The following is a 22,283-nucleotide window of genomic DNA, read 5'->3' on the forward strand; positions in this document are numbered from 1 at the left end:
TTTCAATTAGGATTTTTAATGATCTAAAACAAGTTAATTGAGGAATACCTGGAATACTGAATGATGAAATTAAGTTCTTGCAAAGATATAGAAAATGAAAACTCAGTCGGGTCTTTTTAGACCCATGTTGTGCATCAAAGGGTTAATGCAACTAATATATTCACTATTACAAACACTAAAAGATAAAAAGTGTGGACTTACAAATCAGTGTGTTCAGCAAGTTACCACTCAGTTTGTCTCAGGAACGGAGCACGAGTTCTGTTTTAGTTTACTCTGCTGCTTCTTTTTATATATGTAGCCTACAGTACAGTCCACACACACACACACACACACACACACACACACACACACACACACACACACACACACACACACACACACACACACACACACACACACACACACACACACAGCAAATGAGACCATTTCCCAGAAACCTCTCTCCATTATATTGAAAGCAAAAGTAGCTTTTGCATCTTTGCACTCAGTGATAATAGATTGATAACACATGCATATAATTAAGCAAATATCTAAAACAGAAGAGTAATTAATTTCCAAAACCTAATACTGAAAACCATCTCATGTAAAAATACTCAAAACTTAAAAAAAAGTAGTAAATTAGCATAAAGTTATCATATGCAATCATTGAATTCAGCATCACCAAGTAAAACCAAGTATTTCTGTATTTAGCAAAGTTGAGTTGGAAGCAAAGTTCATAGTGAATGCAACTTATAAAAAAATGAAAATTGCTGCAATGTTTTATTAATCATTAGCAAGTTGACTATCGGAGCACAAATGTAACCCCCTGCAGGAGAACTTTGGCCAACACAACCACAATGTTTCTGATGGTTCTTATCACAGCCCAAAAGCTCCTCCCTCTACACCCAAATCAGGCGGATTCTCCTCTGTGCCACCCCCTATTAATGAATAAAGATCTAGGGGAGTTTCTCTCTCAGAGACGATATAATGTCTGAAACTACAGCTGTGCCTCAGATGATCACACACATCTTCACTGTAAGTACATTCATTCTCTTTTGTTAATGTGCTGTTGCTGTGGAGTAAGAGTCCTGCAGCTTCTCCTTGCTTAACCAGTGACTGTGGATATGTTTTATATGATGTACAGTATAAGCAATGCAGTAATAGATACTGTGTTCATAATAATTTCCCAGAGGGGATCAATTAAATTATTCTGATTCTGAAGTAGATGGATAAAAAAGAGGCTCCATAGAAAAGGAGAAATTGTTCAAGGTAGGTTTATGCAAATACATCTGCAAGAGGGAAAATGGTGTAATAATTTATGATAGCTATTAAAACAGATGAGAGAGGCATTGTTCAGAGTTTTTATAGAATGTAATGTAACAGATTTACAACAAGTTTAGAAGTCCACCTTTTACTTGTGCTTTTTTTTTTTATAAAACATTTGACTATTAGATAGATAGAATATAGAAGTTTGCAAAAGTGTATTGGGAGTAAAATAAGCCTGTACCCATATATGCAGACATTGCCATCACTTTGGTACAGACTGATATATCAATACAAATATATTGTATGGATTGCTGAGAAATCATACCCTTGTGTTTAAAGAAAAAAGCAGTACCATAAGTAAACTTTTCAATGTCTATTTAGGTAATTTGTGGTTTGGAGTCTGTCATTGAAGTTTATTTACAATCAGTGTTGGGAGTAACGCGTTACAAAAGTAACGCAACTACAGTAATGTATTCCTTTTTGCTGTAACACAGTAATATAACGCATTACTAATACATTTTTGTTAATATACCCGTTACAATCTCAGTAATGAGCATTACAACACATTTTCAATATAGCCAAGCTTACATTTTTTGTGAAGTTGGACTGAAATGACTGAGCTGTATTTTCACATGAGGTCTTATAGGCCCAAGCACTTTGACTTTATTTTTGGTATCCTTGAAAAATATGGCAAGCCCCACAGAGCCATTTGCTACATGTCTAGCTATAAGTGATTTCAATTTTACCACCCTTTATTTGGTAGCCTGTGTTTTAGCCAATGTTTGGCAAATAGCAGGATTCCTCTGTTCTGCCTGTGTTTTATTTTTTAGAATAATTTATAGGCTTTGTTTAGCCTACATGTTGTTTTTTGTGAAGTTGGACTGAAATTACTGAGTCGTATTTCCAGGAAGCCTAATTCTCCAAGAGCACTTTTTGAATCTTTATAAAGCATAAGCTATGTCATCCAATGTGTGCTAGCTTTGTGCTATGAACTTGAATTAAAAGAGAATAAAAGAATAAAAAATGAAAAGAATAAGAGATTGTGCATCTTATCATCATTAGACCATAGGTTACACAATAGTGGGCTCTATTGTGATTGATATGCATAGGCCTAGGCTTTAAATAACAGCAAATCAATCAGAATCTACCAGATTTTGATTCTTTGCCTGCTTTTGTAATTTTGATAGTGATTGTTACTTTTTGTATTGTGCCATGAGCCTTCACTGTGTCTATTATATTAAGTTGTTAGTAGCCTTACGGGCCTATTATGCTATACCATATTGTCCTCGACTGGTTATAAAATGAGCTGCAGTAAACTCAATTTTAGCATATTAGAATGCCAAGTCATACTTCCGTGGATATTTTGGTAAAAATAACTCAAAAGTAATGCAAAAGTAGTGTAACACATTACAATTCAGAGACAGTAATATTGTAATATATAACAAATTACTCTCAGATGACAGTAACTGTTAATCCATAACGTATTACATTTTTGAAGTAACTTGCCCAACATTGTTTACAATAGCCTTGCACCTACGTGTTATTTGCGTATACTCCAACTAATTCAGACATTCTGGTTCATCTCAGAATGAATTGTATTAACTTTGGTTATCCTTTAAAGGGATACTCCACTTTTTTTGGAAATAGGCTAATTTTACAACTCCCCCAGAGTTAAATAGTTGAGTTTTACCGTTTTCGAATCCATTCAGCCGAACTCCGGGTCTGGCGGTACCACTTTTAGCATAGCTTAGCATAGATCATTGAATCGGACAGACAGGAGCATTAGCATCTTTCTCAAAAAAATGACCAAAGAGTTTCGATATTTTTCCTATTTAAAACTTGACTCTTCTGTAGTTACATCGTGTACTAAGACCGACGGAAAATGAAAAGTTGCGATTTTCTAGGCTGATATGGCTAGGAACTATACTCTCATTCCTGCGTAATAATCAAGAAACTTTGCTGCCGTACCATGAGTCCAGCAGGCGTAATGATATGATCAGCGCCTGAAAATAGGTCTAATAGGTTAGATAAACTTAGTCCCGGTCACGTTGGAAGTTACTGAGCTGGGGACTATTTTCAAGCGCTGCGTCATATAATTACGCCTGCTGCAGGCGCCTGCATTACATATTTGACCTCAGTAATACAACTAAATAAAATTACATTAATTTTGTAATTTCATTACACGTAACTAGTCAGTGTTGGGGGTAACTCCTTACGAATGCCATAATATAATCAATTTTGGCTGTAACTGAATAATGTAACACATGTAATGTTACTGTTACTGTTATATTGTGAATTGAAGGTGTGCCCTTTATGAGCTTTATGCCAGGCTTTTGCTCTTTTGCGCCACAGTAATGTAATGAGTAGGGTAATGAGTTACTATCCATAGAGAATAACAAGTAAGGTCATGCATTATGTTTTTTTTTAAAGTGAATAATGTGTATTACACATTCTTGAGTAGTGACCCCAACACTGATGATATCAAATATCAGTAGCATAATACCATCAAGAGATGGTTTTCAAAATAAAAGACTGTCTGTCTGGGAACTTACTTGTAGATGCCTTTTGAAATTTCAAGTAGCCTTGATAGAGCCACAGACTGGAGTACTGCAGAGCTTGCATATGGCTCTGTGGTTTCCAGGGGTTCTTGTTGGAATTGGTTCTTCAAAATGAACTAGTACAGATGACATTTTAGGCCTGCTATTATTTTCCATGTCGCTGTTATTACAGGTGTCAAATCTATAAACGTTTGTAATCTGAAGTTGTAAGGGACTTCTGAAACTTAAAAAGTCCAGTGTTGACCATCAAATTGTGTGGAAAAGAAGCTTTCAAACAAATGTCCACCTCAAATTGTTTGGCAACCATTTTAAATACTTTGTTAAAGTGAAGCATTCTGGGAAATGGAGTCATGTTCCATCATGTTCCACAAAATTACAATAAATCAAACTTATTTGTTCTGTGACTAGAGCTTTTAACATTCATTGCTGTGGGAAAACATTTCCGGTTAATGTGATCTGTACAAGTAGTTCAAACTCATATAATTTATAGAATATGTAATGCAATCATATCTGACATATATTTAATGAAAGATGAAAAACAATTCTAAACTAGATACTAAATACTAAAAATAATATTTTGGTTTTAAAAAAATTGGTTTTGCAAGATTTTTATTAGCTAAAAAGGTTAGATGTTTATTAACCCTCTGGGGTCTGAGCTGTTTTCTGGGCCCTGGAGGTGTTCTGACATGCTCTGACATTTGTGCTTATTTCTGTTACTTGTGACATTTTTATGGCTAAAGTCTGATTACACTGTATTCAGCACAAACTCTGCTACAATAATATATCAGCAGCATGTGTGTAAAAGTTTGTAGTTTTGAGATAATGACATTTATGCGTGGTTTGTGAAAATACAAAAAAAAAATTCTCACTGAAATAAGGTCATGAAACCCATACTGATAATTTCTTCACAAGACTTTTGTATGACGTAGCCTAGAATATTTGCTCTAAAACTATGTGAAAATCACCCTGACTGCTCATTCAGAGAAGACAATATATTGATTTAAAATTTTTACGACGTGTTTTGTGTGATAAAGCTTTATGCGGGAGGGGCGGATCACCTCATTAATATGTAAGCTTTCCACACCTGAGAAAGACAAAGACACTCCCTAATGGCCCTATTAGGAGCTTATCAGGGCCCATCATTCTGAGCAACCTTGCACAAAGAATGAGGAGATTTAAAAAAGAATGGCTTTTAGATTGTTTGGATTTATTTACAACACAACATAATCCAAAGATACACAACAAAAAAGCACTTATTGATAACAATGATCCAAAGAAAGAGACCTTTGTGCCATTCCTAAAAACATTGTACATACCTTTCATTTCCAAGGTGTTTGATTTTCACTTTACCATGTTCATGTACAGAGACATGTACTGTGAATGTTGAAGTGAGCAGGACTCAGTGGCATCTGGGCCCTGAAAAAAAAAAAAGTGAACATACTGATATCAAGAGAAAGGCCTGCACGATTTTGGGAATACATTTTAGATTTTTCTGGTTAAAATTGCTTTTTAAAATTCACAGAATACACACACACTCACACAAATGTTTCCAACAATAATATAATGAACACCAGGTTTGTTGTGCCTTGTAGGCATAAGCTATGCACAGTGCTGCATAAAATAATAACAATATAGCAGCCTATATAAATCTTCCAAATATTTCAGTAACAACTAAGCTAGAGAAAAATATATTGATTATCATGTTACTTCAAATGTTTCCATTCGTTATGATGATATGAAATGAGATAATAGTAAAAACATGAAGCCGTTTGGAGCGTTTTGCTTTTCCAAAATATGATACATTCAAACGCAATCGCGCTCAAATATAAAACATTATGGTTACCATATACATATCTACGTTTGAGCAGATATCCACAAACACAGTAACAGTAAACACGGGTCTAAATATTATAATATTCACCATATATCTAGCAACAGTTCAACTGCAATGTGAAATTTATGCAACAATAAAAAAACGAATACTTAAGAATTTCTTACCTTATCTTTCTTGTCTTCAAATCGCGTTCTTCTTCTGGGGTAAAGCCAATGTAAGCTCACAGCATGTCTTTCAAACTCGACGAAAAGCAGAGACTGATGAAGTGTTTTGTTTCTGAGGTAATGAGCGCGTTCGCGTTCCATGTGGAGATTTGCATGTGAATATCTTTTGCGCGAGTAGGTGTGGTCAAATTAAAAGTAATTAGGAAGCGTTTGAGAAGCTGGACATCTTGTTGGTTTTATACAAATTACTTAAACAGAGAATATTTGTTTTCAGTTTGAATCCGATCATTTAAAAGTACACACTTAAATGTTTATAAAGGTATATGGCTCATAAATGTGTGACAAGTATTCGCTGAGTTTTGTTTCAGTTTATAGACGTGCTCAAGAAAAAAAAGTTCACCGCGACGGAGAGGCAGAACGCACACCCTGTTTATTTTCTTTATTTTTCAAAAGCACAATGTTTTGATTTGATTGTAAGTGGACACATACAAAAGTAGAAATATCACAGATTCTTTTTTTATATTTCTTTTTTCTGTATGACCATAAATGACGGAGTAATTTAAGTTTAAAGTGCTACAATGTAAAGAAAATCCAGCAAAACGCGCCCGCGCGTTTTTCGACCTCAGAGGGTTAACCTTCAGACGATCATATAGTTTTTAAACTTGACATCATACAAACTTCTCCGAAGGAACAGTTCTGATTTTTTAAAGTGTGGATGTATGAGCTTTAGAGTTGTGAATCTCACTATGCATCACAATGCGTCAAAAAAAAAATTCTATTAAAGCCATATAGGATATTTGACTTGACAAACTTGCCTTGTCAAGTGCAATACCTAAGCTGCAATAAGTAACTTTAGACTGGAATGATGAGGTGTTTGGGTTTGTTTCTTTAAGGTAGCTACCATGAAGGTTTACCTATTTTGGATTAGTCATATCCCCCCCCCTACTTTTAACCTGCAAATCTATTGTGCTGTATTGAAATAACTGACCCCAGACAACTCTTTAACAAAAAAGGTATTGTTTACTGAACGATAACTTAAATGTACAAATAATATTTAGCCGTTAGATTGAATAACAAAAAAAACGTAACACAAACCACACTCTTCAAATATGCTAACTGCAATATTTCTTCAAATGATATTACACACAACTACCCCTTTATCCGTTTCTCTATCAGTTTCCACTTAAAACACTCCAGCTACACAAAATGATTCCTCCTTACAGCAGTTTCAATGTAAAACGTACACAAACCCTATTAAACCACTGTGTTACCACACACACACACACACACACACACACACACACGGCAAGAAGGGAAAAAAATAAGTTGCGGGCCTGATGGTAGCTCGTGTGGATGTGCAGGACGTTATCTTCAGTGAGGCAAACACACAGAAATCCAACTTACAGTTAGTTGTTAGTCAAGTCAAGTCATCTTCATTTATATAGCGCTTTTAACAATGTAGATTGTTTCAAAGCAGCTTTACAGAGATGAACGTATAATTTAAGGTAAGATTGTTTTGGCTTTATAGCGGTTCTTAAATAAAGTTATTTTCCAGCTAAAGTTAGTTTTGATTGATTCGCTTCCGTCGCAACGATCATTTGTTATTAAATTAGGGGCCGCCAAGACGACACCATTCTCTCTACTGTGGCATCGTGAGAGGGTATGTTATAGAGGCAAGGTATGTGCCATCTAGGTGGTTGCAGCATGGGGACTACAAACCAAGATGGCCACCTGTTCCCGGACTACAGTTACCAGGTTTCTCAACTGTGGGGACACAGCTGTTGCAAGTAAAGGAGAAAAGCTGTTAATGAGCTGAGAACAGAGAGACTGCCTGTTTTGTTTGATAGTGCACACAAAGAGAAGCTGGAAGAGTTTTGGTTAAAATCTTTTTGGAGTTTAAGTTGGTTATTAAAAAGAACCCAGTGACTTGATCTCTGCCTGGACTCGATTTGTGAAGCAACCCACACTTTGGTGATACCCTACCTCTCACGATGCCACATATGGTGGAGAAAGCAGTTCCAATGCTGTGAGTGCTGATGTCCAACAGAGACTGGGAAGATCTGACTGTGAAATTCGCAAAGCTAAGTACAAGAGACCACAATATTACAATGGAGGAGTTATTGAAAGCAATTCTAGAAACTAACAAAATCCAACAACAAACTAATGCTGCATTAGTAGAAGAACAAAAACGTGCAAATGAGTTGAAAGCAATGGAGCTTCAATTAAGAAAGAGCCAAGAAAGCAACAAAGTCAGAGCTAGTGACTTCATTCCAAAAATGGGGGTCAACGATGATGTGGAGGCATACTTGTATGCTTTTGAGACTACAGCGCATAGAGAAAAGTGGCCAAAAGAACAGTGGGCCAGGATTTTGGCACCATTTTTATCAGGTGAATCACAAAAAGCTTTTTTGGATTTGGACTCTATGACTGCAAATGATTATGATAGCTTAAAAAAAGAAATCCTCAGCAGAAATGGCCTCACAACATTTGGAATGGCCCAGCAAGTACATGAATGGGGTTTTCAGAAAGACCAACCTCCCCGTGCACAGTTTCATGAACTGATGCGCCTGACAAAGAAATGGCTACAACCTGAAAAGAGCACGGCAGCAGCTGTGGTCGAGAAAGTGGTGGTAGATAAGTATTTAAGAGCCCTTCCATATGAAGCAAAACAAGTAGTCATCCAGAGCAACCCAATAACGGCAGAGGAGTTAATAGAGTCAGTTGAAAGATATCAAGCTAATGTAAATATGTTAAGTTACCGGACACAAGCTAACTCTCCTCCACAGACAAGGAAAACACCCAAAGGTCGGTCGACACAGTGGTTTAGCCAGAGGAAGGGAAACAGTAGTCCCTACGAACAACAAAAAGCATTTGCAGATTACAGTCCTCGAACATGTTACAAATGTGGGGAACTTGGTCATATTTCTTGGCAGTGTGACAAACCAGATGAACACATGCCAACAGCAGATTCTTCAGGGAGCAAACAGACTAACCTCTTTGCTGCATTGATGGGATCCACAAACTTCCCGGCCATCGCCTGCCCTGTGACGATAAATAGCCAGGATGTGGAGGCCTTATTAGACTCAGGGAGCATGATCACCTTGGTCCACAAGTCACTAGTCAACCCCGCAGAGATCTCTCAGGAAGATACCGTGCCAGTGTCTTGTGTGCATGGAGACACTCAGAAATACCCAACAGCTGCACTAACCCTCATCACCACCAAAGGGAAATGTGATATAAAAGCAGGAGTAGTGGACAAGTTGCCAGTAAGTGTGCTCATTGGCAGGGATTGCCCAGTGTTCCATGCTTTGTGGCAAGACATATCGGGGAAAAAGATGAGGGATACCCAAAGGCCTAGAGGTAAAACCAAATATAAGGGAGACCCTTCCCAAGGGAATCAGAATGTAAAATATATGACCAAATGTTGTTTTCCAGTTCAGACTCGTGCAGAACCAAGAGATATTCCAGATGAGACTGAGACAGCTTGTGAGAAGGAGTCATCACAGGAGAGTATGGGTGAAACCAGAGACAAAGCAGAGGCTGTGCCGTTAAGAGGACAATATGGTACGTCACAGTTAAATGACCAAACATTAACTAACGCGCTGAGAAATGTCAGAGTGGTGGAAGGGGTAGATAAGGAACAGGGACACCTTACATATCCTTACTTTGCAGTAAAAAACGGTCTGCTTTATTAAGTAAACAAAAGTGGAGAGGACATCCAGGAACAGCTTCTAGTACCTAAGTCTCATAGGTCAACAGTGTTGCATCTATCTCACACCCACCAACTTGGAGCCCACTTAGGGGTCAATAAAACTAAGGAGAGGATTCTTCAGCGTTTTTTTGGCCCGGAATTCACAAAGAGGTAGAAAACTACTGCCGCAGCTGTCCAGAATGTCAACAAGTAGCACCAAAAAACACAGAGAGGAACCCCCTAATTCCCCTGCCAATAATTGAGACCCCGTTTGAAAGAATTGGAATGGATATTGTGGGACCCCTTCCCAAGAGTTCTAGGGGACATCAATACATTTTAGTGATGCTGGATTATGCTACCCGATATCCTGAAGCTGTTCCCCTGCGTAAAGCCACAGCCAAACAGGTGGCCAAAGAGGTCTTTCTCCTCAGTAGTAGGGTAGGGATCCCAAAAGAGATCCTAACAGATCAGGGGACCCCCTTTATGTCAAGGGTTGTTAGGGAGATGAGTAACCTGTTGAAAATCAAACAGCTCAGAACCTCAGTTTACCATCCCCAAACAGATGGACTTGTAGAGCGCTTCAATAGAACGCTCAAGCAGATGCTGCGCAAAGTAATTGATAAAGATGGACGAAACTGGGACCAGCTTCTACCCTACCTTCTGTTTTCAATGAGAGAGGTACCCCAGGCCTCTACGGGATTCTCCCCCTTTGAATTGCTCTATCCACACAAGCCAAGAGGTCTTTTAGACATTGCCAAAGAATCTTGGGAAGAACAGCCCTGTCCACACAGGACTCTAATTGAACATGTGGAAACTATGAGAGAGAGGATGGCAGCAGTGTTCCCCATTGTCAGAGAGCACATGGAAAAGGCCCATAGGGAACAACAAGCCACCTACAACCGGACAGCACAGCCTAGGGAGTTCCAAACAGGAGATAAGGTGTTAGTGCTCATACCACAGTAAATTATAGAGTGAATCAGCCAGGTAAGAGGAAGTTACAACAAATTTACCATGTTAACCTTCTGAAAAAGTGGCATGCAAGAGATGCATTGTTTGGTGGTGGCCTAACTACAGAGAAGGTTAATGGTCCAAGAGAAGAAGTCCAAGTCAGTCCAGACCTGACACCACAGCAGCTGCAGGAGACTTTGGAGTTGGTAGAGCGGAATAGAGATGTTTTTTCTTCTGAACCTGGTCACACCCACGTGATCCAACATGAAATCCGCACGATACCTGGCAAAATCATACACCAACGTCCATACAGAGTCCATGAAGCCCGGCGAGAAGCTATCAAAGGGGAGGTAAGAAAAATGCTAAAACTAGGGGTCATTGAAGAATCTCAGAGTGCCTGGTCAAGCCCTATTGTGCTGGTTCCCAAGCCAGATGGAACAATAAGATTCTGTAATGACTTCAGGAAACTAAATGAAGTGTCACAGTTTGATTCTTATCCAATGCCACATGTAGATGAGTTGATCGATCGCCTGGGCAAGGCCAGATTTATTACCACCCTTGATTTAACCAAAGGAAACTGGCAGGTTCCTCTTTCTCCAGAATCTAAAGAAAAGACAGCCTTCGCTACCCCAGAAGGGGCTATACCATTATGTTTGTCTACCTTTCGGCCTGCATGGGGCACCAGCGACTTTTCAGAGGCTGATGGACCGCGTCCTCCGACCTCATCAAAGGTATGCTGCAGCATATTTAGATGATGTGGTGGTGTATAGCCGGGACTGGGAAACCCACTTAATGCAAGTACAGAAAGTGTTGGATTCAGTAAGAGAGGCGGGCCTCACTGCTAACCCTAAAAAGTGCAAACTCACTTAACTTCAAATAAGTGATCATTTTAATGCTTTTGGCACCAATAATGCAGATCCACAAGGTTGGTGGTTATGAATGCCAGATATAAACACAAAACTTTAAACACAATATTAGATGCCCATTTTGTGATGATTATGTCATCATCAACATTGAGCTGATAACACCTCAAACTTTTTCTAGGCTTTCTCTGCCACAACAATTGTATTACACAAACACACTGTTACAGCAGCCAAATAAAAGTTAAAGTATAAACAAAGGGGACCAAGAGCCCAACTAAAGCAAACACTGATCACCACAATGGTGACACTTCAAATTAAACAAATATCAACATCTAAACCTCTGTTAATTCTCACTAAGATCATCTGACAGCAATAGTCAAAGTAATTATGTCTAAATGAGACCATAAATGATGTTGAAATATGTCCACAATGGCCACATCTGAACTAGTTTTAACCTTGTATGAAGGTTCGATGAACGTCTATATCGGACGTCCAGAACACGTCAAAAAAAGACGTCATAAAAACTTTCATTCTGGCTCCTCAGTGGATGTCTTTTCAACGTCCGATTTTTGTAACAAAGACATTGAAAAGACGTCTTTCGGACATCATTTTGCTTAGTGGGCAATGACTTGATCTCTGCCTGGACTCGATTCGTGAAGCAACCCACACTTTGGTGATACCCTACCTCTCACGATGCCACACTACACAAACTTTAAACGCGATCCTGTGAGAAACGCTGATGGCGTTCACATGAGCATTAAGAATTGGTTCTATAGTTATGTGCGTTTGAATATATGTGCGCAGGTTTGTAATTCCCTACAAACCAAGCCTAAACAAATTACTGGTGTTTCCTTATAGTTTTGATTCAGAATTTTATATTTTGATATTCTAGGTATTATCAACTGGCCGGAATTTTGAGATCGCAATAGACGTGAAGGACTATAATGCGTTAAGAGCTCGCTCAAATACTGCGGAGCTAAACCATTTAGTGCTTTGTAAGTAATCAGCAATATTTTAAAATTGATGCGATGTTTAATAGGGAGCCAGTGCAGTTTTGACAGAACTGGGCTAATATGGTCATACTTCTTGGTTCTGATAAGAACTTGAGCTGCTGCGTTTTGAACTAGCTGTAGTTTGTTTATTAAGCGTGCAGGGCAACCACCCAGTAGAGCATTACAATAATCTAGCCTTGATGTCATGAAAGCATGAACTAATTGTTCCGCATTTGTCAATGAGAGCATATGACGTAATTTAGATATATTTTACAGATACTAGACACGTGACAATATCACACTCGTAGCCTTGTGATATTGCTCCATGCTTGTGCATATTCGACGACGAAGACTTAACAGAGCAGCCATCAAGTGTTAGACAGTATTCTAGGTTATTACGCGAGGAAGTTTTTTGTCCAATAATTAGAATCTCTGTTTTTTCAGAATTTAGAAGTAGGAAATTACGAGTCATCCAATTTTTTATATCAGCTATGCATTCTGTTAATTTAGTGAATTGGTAAGTTTCGTTAGGTTTTGAAGAAATATAGAGCTGAGTATCGTCGGCATAACAGTGGAAGCTAATTCCATGTTTCCTAATGATATCTCCTAATGGTAGCATGTACAGAGTGAACAGCAGCGGTCCTAGTACTGAGCCTTGTGGTACGCCATACTGAACTTGTGATCGATGAGACATCTCTTCATTTAGTCCAAGAAACAGCTCCAACACGAAAACGAAAACCAGCTACGGCAAAGTCCTCTTCAGCAGGGAAACAGGCTGTCGTCCTCTCCTGTCCAAAATCAGCGTCCTCCATCAGCAACTCTCCAACTTTAGCCAGGCACACTAGCACAACGTTTGTTCTAAACCACTGCTGTTAGTGCCGTAGTGTACACCTCTTCTGCTTAAGTTTCTCAATGTTTATCAGTTTCCTTTCCTCTTCTCGATTTGCAATTCTCTCCACTCTCCCGTGTCGCCGCTCCGTTTTGTGCGTCTGTGTGTGTCTGCGTTTGTGTCTGTGTTTCTTTGTTTATGTATCTGTCTGTCTGTGTGCATGTCTGCCTGTGTGTGTGTGTGTGTGTGTGTGTGTGTGTGTGAAATGGGTTAGGCTACGGAGAATGTTATTTTTCATTTGAATGTTTATGCCACGGCCGGAAAATTAACGAGCGATGTCATTGCATTATAATCGATTATGGTCGGCCACTGCATTGATGCAGCATCGTCAAATCACCTCATCCCGATGCATCGATTATTTTATTAATTTCAACACCTCTAATGAGCTACTCCTCCATAGTCAGTGTATTAGCTTCAGTAGATGGCGGTCGGCGCGCCCCCCCAGTTTGGAGAAGCAGGCAGGAGAACCCACTTGGAAGCTAAGCAATATACTGCTGTGGACTGGGGCAGCAGCTAAACGTATTTTAGAAGACATCTCTATAAGTTGCGGTAGACAATATATTTTGAATGTTTTCACCGCTTTACCTTGCCGTTAGACAGCACTTTCCTACTGCACATTTTAAACCGTAGAATATCCGTATTCCTATCCCCATTCAGTCTCTCTCTGCAAAGGTTCTTCTTCATACACTGGCTCATAAAGATATCCTCTTGTCTCCACTGGGAACAGCATTTTGTCATTGCTGTCACAATCGCTCAATTTTATTTTCTTGTAGTTGTTTAGGTTATTCCATAAACAACCTGAATCAAACGCTGATCTGCGGAGTAATACAGTCACACGTATGCGTACAGTAGGAATGAAGAAGTTCTACAGTTTAGAAAAAGTAGTGCCAAATGAAAGGGCTCTGTGGCAAAGCAGTGAAAATATTCGAAATACAGTGTACACTTAACTGATATTTGATTTTTTTCTATGTGGTCCTTTATTTTAGGTGTCTAAAATATATCTTTAGCAGCTGCCCCCATCTACAGCAGTGCATTGCTTAGCTTCTGTGTCGGAACACTTGCCTGCTTCTCCAAACTGGGTCCAAACTACTGTAGCTACACTGACTATGGAGAAGTACCTCATACAATTACACTTCAAAAGATCCAAACTATCCCTTAAATTGAAATCCTAAAGTGTTCACCAAAAAGCAACATGTTTTATTTACTTATTGACTTCAGAGGAGCTTGTCTTTGTTAAAGCACCTATACAAGATGTCAGAAAAAATGATGAGCAGTAAACTAACATACTTTCTGTTTTTCCTAGTCTAGACTAAGGGATGGATGAGGCCATCAGAACGATAGAGGTGGCCGCGCTCGGCCGACCATTCAGCCTCGGGATGCTGTATGACTGCCGCCAAGATTCACTCGTCCCTGGTAAGATCCACATGTAAAGTTTTTAAATGGAACTGAACGACACAATTCCAAACCAAGCTTATATCATGCAGTAAAAGGCAGTCTAACTTCCTATAATTCTTCTCTGGCAGGCATGACACTGTGGGACTGTGATGACTTGGAAAAAAATACAAGAGAAAGACCACAACATAACAGTGACTTTGAGATAGTTGCTTCTGAATCAATTGAGGATAAATCCTCAGCGCTAACAGTTGAAGCCTCTCTGAAAGCAAGTTTTTTAGGTGGACTGGTCGAGGTTGAAGGATCGGCCAAATACCTGAATGATCATAAGGCATCCAAAAATCAGGCCAGAGTAACTCTGAAGTACAAAGCTACCACAAAGTTCCGGGAACTGTCGATGAATCACCTTGGAAGAGGCAATGTTAAGCATCCGTATGTCTTTGATAAAGGATTAGCAACACATGTAGTCACAGGTGTCCTTCATGGGGCACAAGCATTTTTTGTCTTTGACCGCGAAGTGTCCAAAAAGGAAAATCATCAAGACATTCAAGGCAACTTGAAGGTGATGATCAAGAAGATTCCCTCCTTTGCAATAGAGGGTCAAGGTTCGCTGAAAATGGAAGACAAGGACAGAGAAAATGTTGACAAATTTTCCTGCAGATTCTTTGGAGACTTTTCAATTCAGAAATCTCCTACATCCTTTCAGGATGCAATAGAAGTCTACCAAAGCCTGCCAAAATTGTTGGGAGCCAACGGAGAAAACGCCGTACCAATGAAGGTCTGGCTGTTGCCACTGACAAGTTTAGATTCTTCTGCTGCCAAACTTGTCCGTCAGATAAGTATAAGATTAGTTCAAGAATCTCAGACTGTCCTGGAGGACTTCAGTGAGCTGGAAATGAGGTGCAATGATGCACTGGGGACCACCACTGCACAGCAGTTCCCACAAATTGGCAAAAAGATTAAAAGTTTTAAAGAAATGTCCTCTGAGTTCAAACTGGAATTCCAACGAACCTTGGCAAAGAAACTTCCATCAATCCGAGGAGGAGGAGAAGAGGAGGCTGGGCTCGCAGACATCCTGAAGAAGAGACATTCTTCTCCTTTCAACAGCAAACACCTGACCGAGTGGATGGACTGTAAAGAGAGAGAAATCTGCATGTTAAAGTCTTTCACCAGCATGATGAAAAACACAAAGATTGTCCCTTCTCAAAATGGTCTTCATGAGGAAATTCTCAGTGCAGACCATGCTGTGTGTTTTGTTTTCACCTCACTTGGAAGTGCTGAACCGTACCTCTCAGCTTTATCAAACTACTTAAAACAAACACCAGAAGGCCCTCAATGGGCACATACCCAAGATGTAGAGAAGGAACAATGGTACCTTTCACACAAAGTAGCAGATTCATTGCGGAACAAAGCAAAGCTCTTCAGTGACTTTGCAGAGGCTAACAAGGAGAACAAGAACATTAAGTTCCTGACAGTAGGTTCAACAAATGAAACACAGAAAGGTTCAAGCATCTACCTTTATAAAGAAGGCATTTCTGTCAGTGAGAACTTTGAGCCGCCTTCAAAGCCGGAAACAGTGACAGTAAGTGATATAAACCATAACAGTGTGACGCTGATGGTTTCTCCACCCAGATTTGGAGCAGAGGACATCACCTCCTACTGTGTTGAGTACTGTGTCAGTGGAGAGGATGGATGGAAACAGAAGACAGCATCAAAAGCTGAAGAAGTCACAGTGAGCGATCTGAGTCCTAACACAGAGTATATGTTCAGATGCAGAGCAGTGACCTCAGCAGGTTTTGGGCCAGCCAATGAAGTCCCCGGTTCCACTAAAACCTTACCTTGCAGCCCTCCTGGAAAACCTGAAGTCGAACCAAATTCAAGTGAGATATCGGTTAGCTGGGAGAAACCTGCTGAGCTTGGACAAGATATCCACATTTTGAGCTACATTGTGGAGTTCGCCAAAACAGACAACGAGGTTAAAGAGGAAGATCTCCAATGGGATGAAATGATGGCAGGAGCTGAAAAGGCAATAATATCAGAGCTTCAGTCAGGAACAGAATATGTTGTCAGGGTCAGATGTGATTGTGGTGTAGCTGGCAGAAGCAAAGAAAGCATCCCTGTTAATGTCTGCACAACAAAACGTGAATTTGCATGTCTTACCGAGTTCCTCAAACATATTAGCAAGAGATTACATTCTGAATCTCCATCAGTTTACAAACTGCCTCTGAAAGAAGAAGATATGGATGTTGATGGATGCCGGTGGTATAACCTTGGCAAAGAAAGCATGAGGCAAAATCGCACAATAATGCTTCTTGGAGCAACTGGATCAGGAAAGTCCACTCTGATCAATGGAATGATCAACTACATTGTTGGTGTAGAGTGGAAGGACAATTTCAGATTTCAATTAATTATGGAGGATCAGACGAGATCACAATCTGAAAGTCAGACATCTGAAGCCACGGTGTACAAAATCAACTACCAAGAGGGGTTTAAAGTCCCCTTCTCTCTGACCATTGTGGACACACCAGGGTTTGGGGACACAAGAGGAATAGGAAGAGACAGGGAGATCACAGAGCAAATCAGAAGGCTTTTTACCTCTGCTAATGGGGTAAGTGAGATTGATGCAGTGTGCTTTGTTACCCAGGCCTCTCTTGCACGACTAACAGCAACGCAGCGATATGTGTTTGACTCGGTACTCTCCATTTTTGGCAAAGATGTGGCAGAGAACATTCAGATGCTGGTGACTTTTGCAGATGGCAAGCAGCCACCGGTTCTGGAGGCAATAATCGCCTCTGGGGTTCCATGTCCACAAAATGATATAGGGCTTCCAGTTCACTTCAAGTTCAACAACTCTGCATTGTTTGCAGATAACAGAAGCAGCAGTGACAGGGCCTGTGATGAGGGATCTGATGAGGATGATGACAACTTTGACGAAATGTTTTGGAACATGGGTGCCAAAAGTATGGTGAAGTTCTTCACTGCTTTGAAAAAAATGACAACCAAAAGCTTGCTCATGACCCAAGAGGTTTTAAAAGAACGAAAGCTTCTTGAAACAGCAGTTGAAGGTTTGCAGCCGCAAGTTAAAGCTGGATTAGCAAAACTTGAAGAAATAAGGACAACCAAAGAAAAGATTAAAGAGCATGAAACAGCCATGACTTCAAATGAAAACTTTGAGATTGAGGTTGACGTTATTAGGCCAGTCCAAAAACAGCTCACAAAGAAAGGAGAGTACATTACCAACTGCCAGACATGTTCAATAACATGCCACTACCCGTGTGCGATAGCAGATGATGCTCAAAAACATGGCTGTGCATCGATGGATAGGACAGGGAGGTGCACTGTCTGCCCTGGAAAATGCATTTGGAATGTGCATTTCAACCAAACATACAGTTGGGAGTATGTTCAAGTAAAAGAGAAGCAGACACTGCTGGAGCTAAAAGACAAGTACAAAAAAGCTACAAGAGAAAAGATGACCGTTCAGGAATTGATTGAGAGGCAAGAGGAAGAGATTGTTCAGCTTCAAGACATGATCGTGTCCCTCATCGATCAGTCGGCTCAATCTATAACTCGTCTGCAAGAGATTGCGCTGAGGCCCAACCCTCTGACCACTCCAGAGTACATCGACATGCTGATTGAGGGCGAAAAGTCAGAGGCAAAAGAGGGTTACACGGCTCGAATTCAGTCTTTGGAGGCAATGAAGGAAAAAGCAAAAATCATCTCCAAAGTTGCTAAACAAGATAAACTCATAAAAACAGAAGAAGAATTGTCTGAAGAAAAACAGGAGAGAAAAGAAAAGAAAGGTGTTCTTAAGAAAGTTAAAAATTTCTTTGGATATTAGTGAAAAACATGCCATGGCTGCAGCCATGTGTTAGTATAAACCAGAATAAAAGTGAGTTAATGCATGAAAAATAAGTCAAAAAGACAGCTGAGCAATTGTTAGACTATTGGTATGTTGAGATGATTAACATTAATGTGTACATTTTGTATTGTTATGATGGTAACATGCTATCATTTTGTAAGTTATCATGCTAAAGTTATCATGATCTATGACGTTAGCATGTTCCGCATTGGCTACAATGAACGTGTAACGTATTCGGACCGTTAGCGGAGCGTATGTGCCACGGAATGCATCCTTTAACCGGCTAAATCTTCTGCCCACACATGGTGTGGGTCACAGGCGAGACGGAGAGTTTTTGCTTTGGAATTGTTTCTTCAGTTTTTGGAGCCGGCTGTAAAACATCCATCTACTGTCAGCTGTTATCCAACATGACATCATGACTTTGCGTAAACATACACACCACTTTCCTAAAGCCAAGTGGCATGTTATCTGTACGCATTTTGAGCTATCCGCGTGTATGTCTAGTACGCTGTATAGAGCGGACGGCAGTCTGCAATGTCACAGCGTAAACATACACACCACTTTCTAAAGCCACGTGGTGTGTTAGCGCGAGGCTACGTGTTACATTTACATTTACATTTATTCATTTAGCTGACGCTTTTATCCAAAGCGACTTACAATTGCTATATATGTCAGAGGTCGCATGCCTCTGGAGCAACTAGGGGTTAAGTGTCTTGCTCAGGGACACATTGGTGTCTCACAGTGGATTCGAACCCGGGTCTCTCACACCAAAGGCATGTGTCTTATCCAGTGTGCCACCACCACCCTCGTTATTGCGAGGCTCCAGTTGGTTTTAGGAAATGTCAAACACGGGTTGGGTTTAGGAAAAGAACAAACGTGGAAAAGAAACATCACACGCGGGACACGATCCCCTGTCTCCTGGGTGAAAGTCCTGTGTTTTACCCATCCTCCACCCCGACCAATCTCCCTATGCGGGTTTTCGCCCTTTTATACTACGCGCTACGGTGTCAATTCACACGCAATCACAAGGTAATGTAAGTCAATGGAGGCCAAACGGCGTTGATATACACGCTAAAAAGTGAGTATGCGACTTGATAACATGCCAATAATGGCATACGAATTGGCCATTTCATGAGATCAGTCTGTGTTATCAGAGGAAGCAGGTGAGGGAAACAAGAAACAAAAACAGAAACTCTCAAAATGAAACTGCCAATACGCTCATTCATTCATTAAGTTGTTTCCTGTATATCGGTAGTTTAATTTAAAATAAATATTGACACTTTATGATCCTTTTCTGTGTAAAAGGGCCGCACACACCTTGCGTAAAAAATAGAAAACTGTCCTATATTTACGCTTGCAGAGCAGGGGTCTCATTTATAAAAGTGTGCGTAGGATCCTTACTAAAAGTGTACTTGCGCCTAAAAGCCCAAAATGGCGCACAACAAAAAAAAGTCAGATTTATAAAACCGTGTGTACACACACCTGTAAGCAATATAAATCACAGATTATCTACGAGTGTGCGTACGTAGATCAGCCTCTTATCCCGCCCTGTACACGAACATTTTAAACCATAAATAGTCAATGCAAAGCACCTCGTGAATGCTGATAAGTATGTTAATGACCCTGACAGTTGTTCTTTCGTGACGCCGAATCTTGACAACTGGTGGAAAAAAAGCAAAAAAAACTCTCAGACGCTCGGGAATTGCTGCCAATTGAATTATAATTTCGGCCTGTTGTCGCACAGTGTAGGGAATCCGGATCTATAGACTACCTTTATGGATAATATCTTCCAAACCGGCAGGCATTACGGCACTCAGGGAACAGCTTCGATATACCAGACCTATATGATAAGATTTAACAGAACTATAAATTATATCCAAACAAGCCTTAGTGATAAAGGTGAAGATTATATATGTGTATATATATATATATATATATATATATATATATATATAATATATAATTTAACACTTAGCTGTCTGACTTTTCCCTCTGGAAACAGCCGGTTGCCCCCCAGAATGGCGAGTACCTGTATTTGGACCGGGATGGCACGGTTCCGGCACGTTGCCCTCTCTACTGGACCCAATTCAGTACATAGATCCTAGAGCGCAGCTTTAGGGAATTTAAATCGGCTTATTAGTCAGTCATCGTCATGGTCCCTGAAGGTTCTCTTCTGTTTCTTCCATTGGGGTAGTCCTCCTGCAGTGCCAGCAGTGCCATCAGACAGCATTACGCACGGGGGTCACCGCAGTATAAATATGTTTACAACAATTAGAGTGATTGTAGACACCTTGCCAAAATCACAGCATCAGCTAGTGGTATCCCCTATCCAGAGATACAATTTGAAGACGGAAGTCTAATAGACAAACACACTTTTCATCATGCAGGTTTTGTTATGAACACTATTAAATTTTGGACTGATAATGAGGACATTAAGTGTAATGATTGCGCGAGAACTTAATGGCTGTATTTCCAGACATTTGATATTTGATGATATATGCACAGTATTAAAGACAGATATTTAGTTATTTACACTGTGTTCTGCCATTGTCTAATGGTAGGGTATTTGATTCTATCCTGCATTCCTGGAATCGGGCCATCTCATCCTCTTGCGCTCCGTAGCGGACTCTGTGATGGTGAGACAGCGCTGATTAAATATTAAAAACTAGTTTTGATTTAAGATTTGAGATGGAGGTGTTTATGGAACAATTATCACTCAGTACAAGCGCAAATAACACTGCTGGATTTAATCTTCATGATATGGTGTGAAGAAATGTGCGTGAGGCATCAATACTTAAACATATTAAGAGTAATCGTTATTCCCACATGTACTTTCTGCAGTCTGACTTCAGTTCACCACCTCACCATCTGCGTTGCCAATTCCTATTTTGTTTCCAAAATGTGCGTACGCAAGGGTCAGAGTTTGTGTGGAGGACCGCACATTCTCCCGTCAAGTTTGCTTTTTATAAATCACAACCTTTGTGTGGGAAGCCGCGTACGCTCATTTTCAGCCCCATTTTGTGCGTACGCCAAGTTTATAAATGAGACCCCAGATCTCCGCGGAGCATACGCACCACTACGCGCTGCACTTTGTACGGTGCCGGCAGTGTCATTAATTATAGTGGAAGCATAGTTTTGGAACGTCCGCTCCGCGTACGTTACTCATGCAATGTAGCCAACCCATTACACTTTAGGTAAGCATGCTGATTTGAATTGTCTCTTAACTTTTTGTTATTAACAAGCTTTTTTTGCCAGCTGGTGGCACTTGATTAAATACATTTTTTGTTCGGTTGAAAAGAATAAATTCATTGAATGCTCCAAATTTCATGGCAAAATGTTTTTTTTTAATGGCTAAGAACTTAATAGACCTGGATGTCATAAGTCATGTCTACATAACCTAAATGTTGTTGAAAATGTGAACAATTATGCTTCTTTTCTGACACACATAATTTAATAACCCCTTTCAGCTGGAGTTTGTTCTCTTTTTTATTGATGAAACGATTTAGTACTTTGAATATACTCTGAATAAGTATGATTAATTACTTGGTTTTGGGGTTTGGCGGTTACTGTACGTTTTTTGTCTTATAAGAGGTTCGTAACAAAGACGATAACACAATTGATGTTTATTTTACATAACCAAATTGAAGATTTGATGTATCTTTTAGTAGGTTAAAGCTGCTATTTGTGAAATTCATCCTGTTCAAAATTCAGCAGATGACAACTCTTCAATGTGTGCAGTTTGATGAGTTCAAACTTTTGTTCTTAGATGGCATTGGTAATGATAAATATAGAAATAATTGATTGATTGATTGATTTGAACATTAAACGTTGTTTTACATATTTCAGCT

The 22,283-nt window shown here is 39.8% G+C and overlaps 1 protein-coding gene across 1 annotated transcript; it reads left to right on the forward strand.

Moving 5' to 3' along the window:
• The first annotated feature begins 991 nt into the window (after positions 1-991).
• LOC311073323 (uncharacterized protein) lies at positions 992-19,599 on the forward strand. Its single transcript, XM_084098963.1, has 3 exons — positions 992-1,014; positions 14,488-14,597; positions 14,708-19,599. The coding sequence occupies exons 2-3, from the start codon at positions 14,501-14,503 to the stop codon at positions 18,412-18,414; spliced, it is 3,804 nt and encodes a 1,267-aa protein (XP_083955089.1). The 5' UTR covers positions 992-1,014; positions 14,488-14,500; the 3' UTR covers positions 18,415-19,599.
• The last annotated feature ends 2,684 nt before the right edge of the window (positions 19,600-22,283 follow it).

The sequence above is a fragment of the Abramis brama genome (assembly GCF_963993115.1).
Source record: "Abramis brama genome assembly, chromosome: 22".
NCBI classification, from domain to species: domain Eukaryota; kingdom Metazoa; phylum Chordata; class Actinopteri; order Cypriniformes; family Leuciscidae; genus Abramis; species Abramis brama.